The sequence below is a fragment of the Bremia lactucae genome, linkage group LG18, assembly GCF_004359215.1.
Source record: "Bremia lactucae strain SF5 linkage group LG18, whole genome shotgun sequence".
In the NCBI taxonomy this organism is placed as follows: domain Eukaryota; phylum Oomycota; class Peronosporomycetes; order Peronosporales; family Peronosporaceae; genus Bremia; species Bremia lactucae.
Window position 1 is genome coordinate 482,134 of NC_090627.1, and position 8,010 is coordinate 490,143.

The 8,010-nt window shown below is 47.6% G+C and overlaps 3 protein-coding genes across 3 annotated transcripts; 2 read left to right on the forward strand and 1 right to left on the reverse strand.

Moving 5' to 3' along the window:
* Window positions 1-563: 563 nt before the first annotated feature.
* On the forward strand, window positions 564-1,940 carry CCR75_009333 (uncharacterized protein; the record flags this gene model as incomplete). The annotated part of the gene is made up of 1 exon (XM_067967374.1): window positions 564-1,940. The coding sequence occupies one exon, from the start codon at window positions 564-566 to the stop codon at window positions 1,938-1,940; it is 1,377 nt and encodes a 458-aa protein (XP_067819855.1).
* A 67-nt stretch (window positions 1,941-2,007) lies between these two features.
* On the reverse strand, window positions 2,008-2,604 carry CCR75_009334 (uncharacterized protein; the record flags this gene model as incomplete). Its single annotated transcript, XM_067967375.1, has 1 exon — window positions 2,008-2,604. One exon carries the CDS (start codon window positions 2,602-2,604, stop codon window positions 2,008-2,010), a length of 597 nt encoding a protein of 198 aa, XP_067819858.1.
* Window positions 2,605-3,490: 886 nt separating this feature from the next.
* Window positions 3,491-4,034, forward strand: CCR75_009335 (uncharacterized protein; the record flags this gene model as incomplete). Its single annotated transcript, XM_067967376.1, is given in 2 exon segments — window positions 3,491-3,977; window positions 3,988-4,034. The coding sequence occupies 2 exon segments, from the start codon at window positions 3,491-3,493 to the stop codon at window positions 4,032-4,034; spliced, it is 534 nt and encodes a 177-aa protein (XP_067819859.1).
* Window positions 4,035-8,010: the final 3,976 nt, after the last annotated feature.

The window sequence follows — 8,010 nt, forward strand, 5'->3', positions numbered from 1 at the left end:
CGTCACCTAACGAGAGGCACCACTCACATCTGAAGCAGTGTGAAGTGGACTTGTACTGAAACAGTACAAGTCGCAGTGCCCCGTTACAACGTTGATCACGAGCGATCTCGTCGTGGTGAGTTACCGGTGACGGTCGACAATGTTTGTCGCAAACAGTTGCAAAACCGTCCGCAAGATGCGAACGATCATTATTCGAACACAGGATGCATCATTTTTTATGAATCGAGCTGGTGACAACTCGTCAACAGATCTCATCCTTGGAGGATGTAGTGGACCCTCTGGTTCGTGAGAACTAGACTTTGTCCCTAGACTATCATGCTTTGGCTCGGGACCAGCAGGCTTCGGCAAACGCCTTAGACCGTTATGGTGTGATTCGTTGAGGGCGTCAAATTCTATTAGTTAGGGGGGTTATACATTTTCGAGGGAGAAGTTATCAGAGGGAGAACTTTATTTGCTATTTTTCAGCTCATTAAAAATTTTCAGTTTAAAAAAACCATTTTTTTAGTTAAATAAATGCTTTCGGAACAATCGTGATAGGTGCGGAGGTCTATAATTGAATTAGCATGCCGCGTGAAATCATCACTCTTCAGGTTGGGCAATGCGGCAACCAGATTGGCATGGAGTTCTGGAAGCAGCTTTGCGTCGAGCACGGTATTTCAGCGGACGGTATCGTGCAGGAATTCGCCACCTCAGGCCACGATCGGAAAGATGTTTTCTTTTACCAAGCGGATGACGAGCACTACATTCCTCGTGCGCTGCTTATGGACTTGGAGCCGCGCGTTATTAACAGCATCAGCACATCGGCTTATCGAAACCTATATAATCCGGAAAACTACTTTGTATCGAAAGAGGGAGGTGGCGCAGGCAATAATTGGGCGTCGGGGTACCACCAAGGCGAAGAGCACCATGATCAATTAATGGAAATGATTGACCGAGAAGCGGACGGTTCCGATAGTCTCGAAGGCTTTGTACTATGTCATTCAATTGCTGGCGGCACTGGCTCTGGTATGGGCTCGTACCTCTTGGAAAATCTTAACGATCACTTCCCTAAGAAACTGATCCAGACGTACTCGGTGTTTCCGAATCAGTCGGACTTTCAGAGCGACGTGGTGGTGCAGCCGTACAATTCATTGCTTACGATGAAACGACTCGTGCTCAATGCGGATTCGGTAGTCGTGCTAGACAACACGGCTCTGAATCGAATTGCCGTAGAGCGATTACGAGTCGAGAACCCCACAGTCTCTCAATTAAACTCGTTGGTTTCCACCGTCATGGCAGCTAGTACCACGACATTGCGCTATCCTGGATACATGAATAACGACCTTATTGGGCTAGTCGCTTCATTGATTCCAACCCCACGCTGCCATTTTCTCATGACGGGATACACCCCTTTAACGATTGATGCCCACGTGTCCGCGGTACGCAAAACCACAGTCCTCGATGTGATGCGACGTTTGCTCCAGCCCAAAAATATCATGGTGAGCACGTCAACAAAAACTGGATGCTACATTTCGATCCTCAATATTATTCAAGGTGACGTGGATCCGACCCAAGTGCATAAATCGCTCCAGCGGATTCGAGAACGAAAGCTTGTGCGGTTTATTCCGTGGGGACCGGCGTCGATCCAAGTGGCCTTATCGCGCAAGTCGCCCTATGTAGAGACGGCTCACAAGGTCAATGGCTTGATGATGGCAAATCACACAAGCATCGGAGCGTTGTTTCATAAACTCCTCTTGCAGTACGATCGACTGAAAAAGCACGGGGCTTTTATTGAAAATTACCGCAAAGAACCCATGTTTGCCGATAATTTGGAGGAATTCGATAGCGCCCGCGAAGTCGTGCAAAACCTCGTGGACGAGTATAAAGCCAGCGAACGTGCCGACTACGCAACGTGGGGATTGCCACCCACGAGTGCTACGGGCGACATTCCCATGTCGTGACACATCTTGCCATTTATTAATTCTTCCGCATGATAAAACGTAATTTTTTCTTTAAATCTATTTTTTACTATGCCATTACTCGTTCACGACGAATAACGTTTTCGTCAAACTTAACTAAAAAAACAGTCTTGGCCCTTTGTCCACTTGAAACCTCGACCGAGTGCGCCGTCACCTCGGCTCCAAATCCACTACTGCACAAAATGCCACGCACAATGCCTGCAATGTACGCCGCACAGTCCAATTGACCAAGATCAGGCGGCACCGACACGAATTTATTGGTCAGCGGCTCGAGTTCGTGGATCATATACTCGTCTTCGTTCTCCGTGCTGCGCTCGAGTGCATCCGCCGCTTTACCAAAAAGTGCCTTCCAACAAGTCGAGACAATAAATTGAAGCATGGCAAGAAGGCGCGTCTCCCTTCGAGCAGATTTTTCGCGGTGGCACAGCAGCTCGACGACACGTACACCGACGCCGAATCCAGCGCCGTCAAGCCGATTCTCCAAGTCCGAAATGTTCTGCACGCGTCCTTGGAAGTACTGTACCATCTCGGAGAATAGGAACGAAAAGGCACTGAGGCTTAGCTCACTCTTGCCGCGGCTAAGGGGACGATCCAACACATGCAGGTTTGTCGCCGAAACGCCAGTGCTACGGCGCCCAGATTCCATTAGAACAAAGTTTTGCAAAAGGATGTGGCTTACAAAAGTTATTCTCAGCTATTTACAAATAGCTAAAACGTATTTTTTATGTTTATAAAAAGCAGTCATTTTAAAGATGCTGCGATGGCGCAAAAATCCAGAGAAAAAGCCAATTAATAATCTCGCAGCGGGTAAATGGCCTGTTCAATAAAAATTTGTTACAATGTGAGATTACGTTCTTTTAATAATGCTACAAGACACCGCGAAAGCGTCTCTATGTCAAGAAACTGTGCAAATTTGGCTCGACGTCTGAGTCATTTGACATATTCCATGTTGTGTATCCTTTATTTACTTTGCGCGGCTGTGTCTAGTACAGGATTACCCAAAAATCCTTTGGTATCTTTCCATATGGATTACGGCTATGGCTCGTGGTCAGCCGAATCTTAATGTTTTAGTTTTTATTTGTCCAACTACCAATGAATAGAAATTTTCACGCAAAACGTTTAGGAATAAATTATGCTCCTCAAATTATGCTCCTCAAATTATGCTAAAGCTTACTAGTATTCTTGGCAGATTATTTCTACTCCATTAAAATTCTCGGTTGAACACATGCTTGTCTTATTGCCTTTTTTAATTATCTGGTCTGCGAAACGTAGATTCTGACTTTACCTAAAATGTTTGGTAAGCGGAACTAAACGATTCATTTGGACGATTTATTCGCATGTGTACGGTTCACACAAAATTTTGTCTCACTGTTGGCGCTTTTCGGATTACTTTATTTAGCTATCAAAAATTCTCACACAATTAAGACCAAACCCTTGATCAAAAGGACTATAAAGAAAAAAAGCGTGCAATTACATATTCGAGAAGAGCTATTCAAAAACCATTTCGTGGTTACATAACACGCCGTGCAACTATGCTGCTACATCAGTGGGGGACCCTTCTTCTTGTGGTACTCGCCACGCATACAAATGCTACTGTAGAAGGAAACGAGCTCCAACAACAGCAAGAGAAAATCAGCACAACGCAGTGGCCGTCACTTCTTTTCGTTATCAAAACCGAGCGCAGCTTCATTAACGGACACACCGACTTCTCCATCGTTGCGAATCCAATCGTATCGGCAGATGAAAGCACTGTCGCGTACGACATCTTTGCTACTTTCACAGTCGGTACCAACTTGTATAATTACACACGAGTAGGCAGCGCCGCGTATTTGGAAACGATGATGGTCGATTCTTCAACTTCTTTGGTTCAGTGCTTGCAATCAGAATTAGACGATCTTCCACCGATTGACGCCATAATTGCAGCTGTAAATCAAGCCACACCCGTATCAAACCAACTGAAAGTGTGCACCAGTAAAGATGTGTATCAAGTTACGGTCGGGACGCTGACGTTTGCATTATGTGCGTCTAGCAATTCGGGCTTTGAGATGTTTGCACACGATCTCAAAATTGCCGTGAGCTACCTCGACGAGCCAGTTAATATAATCCCTCCAAATTATCTAGAAGAGTGCATCACAGAAGTCAAACCAAGCCAAGTGTCGTCCATTGGTCGCTCTCTCCTCACTGGCGAGCAAGTCGTGACGGACGAGTCACGGAGCTTGTTCTCGTTCGCCTTTGCGGAGGATGCGTGCTCGTGTAAATCCAAGCCCCGTCCCTGCGTGTTTATTCATGGTTTTGGCGTGAAAGAGGAATTTCCAGTCCTTCGAAGCTCATTGCGATACTGGGGAAACTTTATCGCCGACCGCGCGCCCTGCTGCACGGTGATGAAATTTGCTCAATTGAACACCGTGAATTATACGTGGACGAATGCGACACAGCAGCAAAAAGTGTGTGATCGCGCTCTTGCTGTGAGCCATACCAGTTCAGGGCGCCTGATCAAAGACACGATCATTGTTTCGCACTCGATGGGAAGTCTCATTCTCGCTGGCGCAATTGCGAATGGCACGTGTAAGCTTGATGCAAGCACAACTTGGGTGAGCACAGGGGCGCCTATGTTTGGGACCATGGCATCGGACTTTGCACAAAAAGTATGCACTGAAGATACGAACTTGCTCGCGGAAGAGCTGGCGGTTATAAAACATCAATGTCCAGTCAAAAAGGCGCTGAAGTCACTGGTGTATCAAAATGGCTTGTATATTACTCCAAGTCTCCGGGAGGCGTATGCGGCTGCCCAGGGGGCGTATCGGAAAAACGTGGATGCTGCCATGTGCAGCGAGGGATATTCTGGGATCCTGTCCTCGCACCAAGTGCAGTTCTGGCTGCTTGCCAAGCTGATCCCGCACAAGTCGCATAAAAATGATGGCACGGTGGAGTTTCAAAGCTGTGTCAAAGGACTTAACATATCTAGGTTTCACAACACGTACAAAAGTCGCTTTTATCGGACCAAGTTAAATCACTTCGACATGCAATTTCGAACTGGCGACTCCATTTGGAACGAGGCAAAAATGCCGTTGAAATGGTTTGAGTGCCTTTTATAACCACGATCCATGACAATCGAGGAAAAAAATATATTTTTGTCGAGCCCTTTCTCATTTTGCAAAAAATCTTTCTAAAATAGTGAAATTTTATTTTTTTGTAAGAATGTAAGTTGATTTATTGTCGCTCGGTAATCCGGCTCCTCGTGCGCACATACCAAGTAAAAATTAGTTTTCAAACTGATTTAAATCTAATCGCATTAAATACAGATGCCTATTTTTACCAATCAAAATGTCATCTCTATAGATAACACTTAATATGTATTGCAAGCGTATCTTTCTAGATACCTCGCGTAATGAAAGACGCTAGCCGTTATCCCTCCTAATGTGAATGCACCCATGTGCATCACATACACAAGGGTTCGTCACAAATGTGCACAACACCCGAGTGCTGGGTCTAATTACTATTATTTGGTAAATGACCATCCCCTTAAGTACACCAAGTGTACTTAACGGGGACTTTGTAACATTAGGGCAACTTAAGCCCGTTGCACTACCCCCCACATCTTAAATTCGTTAAAGAGGAGCGAGGAACTGCGAGCAGCTTTACGCGCCGCTAGTTGAATCACTCTAGCGACCTGTGTTTCCATACACGGCGTTAAAGATGCCACCTAAAAGGGGCCACGTTGGTGGGTCGTCTGCGAAGACGCCCACTCAATCTCAAACTCAGCGCACGCGCCGCATTGATTCGCCGGCCGCGTCTAATGCCTAAGTCGAAACGCCGACAGCTAATGCTGCTGTCGCGTTAATAGGGCTAAAGGGTTCATCCCACTTTATCAGTGAGGATGCTGATCCGTCGCTCATTGTCGACTACAATGAGTCGACAGCGTTGCCGTCAGCTCATAGTAGTGATCGGACAACGAGCTCATGAGGAAGGATGATGGCGCATTATTGCCCATCCAAACTTCTCTCATGGCCCACAACATGGAGACAGCAGCATTTACAAATGCTGTCTCATCGTCTGCGCTGGATAGTGCAGCGACAGATAAAGAGGGCGCTGCCCATAAATGCGCGGTCGCTTCTCCGAGGGTATAACCACGACGCCTTATGCTCAGACCATAATCCATAATGGTTCTGACATAGAGGATTCGGAGCCTAAAGCTCCGCCGACGACACGTGAACGTGCTCAGTCGGTGTCACAAGCCAGTCGTTTTGAACGTGGCCATGTGACGGGTGGCATATCACTGATGCCCCCTCCATCTAAATGGCCTCGTTTAATCAGGCCAAGAGCGTCGCTCCTAGAGTGCGCTCTTCTAGACGCACATAATTATTATGGCGTCTTTTAATCATGGAGGGTTCAGGGAAAATCGCTTGGGTGTATTTTTCCGATCCCGGTCGTGTTGCGTTCGAATGAAACGCCAGACCAATACGAGGCGGAATATCTGCGCCACATTCATCCGCATTCCGATGCGAATGAAACAGCGGCCGCAGCGAACTTATATCGCCCGCTTGCGTGTGAAAAAAATCATGGGCGGCACTGTACGTCCTGTTTCTTCTCACAACGCTACTTCTGCTAGTCCATTTGAGACTAGCGAAGAAGCCTCAGCTGGTGTTCCTTTTCATAGGCAGCCACCAAGCCGGGCACATCAATACGTAGGGTATCGATCGGTTCCCAAGAGTCAAGACTCTTGGGGTAACCTCTTCATTGGACGAGGATCTGATACCTTGCCTCACGGAGCGGTGACTAAGCAACCTTCCAGCAAGGAAGCGTTGATTCCCACCCGCATTCACCAGCGCAGGCGGCGCCCGATAGGAAATGACGATATCGCCCACCTAATCGCGGCTGCCTTACCTTCGTCCGTTCAGTCACAGGCGTTAAACGCTGCTTGACGACGTATTGCGGATCTCGAGGGTCAAGTCTCGCGACTGACCTCGGATCTTTTTGATGTCCGAGCGAAGGATCGTCAGGTTATGAACGCCCTGAAGACTCGCTTGGACATCTCTAAGAAGATAATGCTTAGGATCCGCGTTACTCGCGTGATGTCCCTCGCTCTCCAAGTCCTGTTCGTGGAGGGAGGCGTCAGTCCGATAGGTTTTCGCCTTCACCGTCCCCTCACCCGAACAACCATCGACTCACAGTCGGCGTCACCATCGGTCTCCTTAGACGGATGGGGATATGTGACCTCATTTGGGTCTACATACCGTTTCAGACGACCCACTTAAAATACGGGGTGCGTCTTCATGTACGGGAGAAGGATGAGCCTATAATTTAGGTCCCCAACATCTTCTACCACCGTAAAGGGCCCAATGAAACGCGGCGACAACTTCGTAGTACCTCCAGGTAGTACAGAAATCGCATTTTTAGGTAGGGTAGCAGTACTTAATAGTACGTTTTCACCCACTCTACAGCGTTCAACATTTTTGCGACCATTTCGGTACGCATATTCTTTTTGCTTTTCCTGTGCGCTTGACATTGCGTCACGGACTTTACGTGTGGTGGCTAATCGCTCACCCCCAAAGCGATGAGCCTCGCTCACGCTTTTAGCATCAAACTTGCCATTGATACCGCCAAGAGGTCGGTCATAAGGCGTAGTTTTATTGACCACTGCTAAACTGGCAGGGTCACTAGCGCAAGTTTCAGTCGTTGAGATGATACCCTCATGGGTCATCGTCATATTGACGAAACTATGTCCCTCTTTCGCACCGAGCATAGTGAGGGGCCCTCCCCCACTAAGACTCGGGCTGCGCACAAACGAGACTGGCGTCCGAGGATGGCGCAGTCCGTTAATATAAAACGGTGTCTCACCCGTACTGGCGTGGACACTGTTATTTATAGCGAACTCCACAAAGGGCAATTGCTTGCTCCACTCTTTGGGAGTTGCTATAGTGCGTAAGACATCCGCCACGACCCGATTGGCACGTTCTGTTTGGCCATCGGTCTGGGGATGATCTGCGGTCGACATGTGGAGCTTGCTACCTAGCAGCTCGAACACATGTCGCCAAAAACCAGACGTAAAACG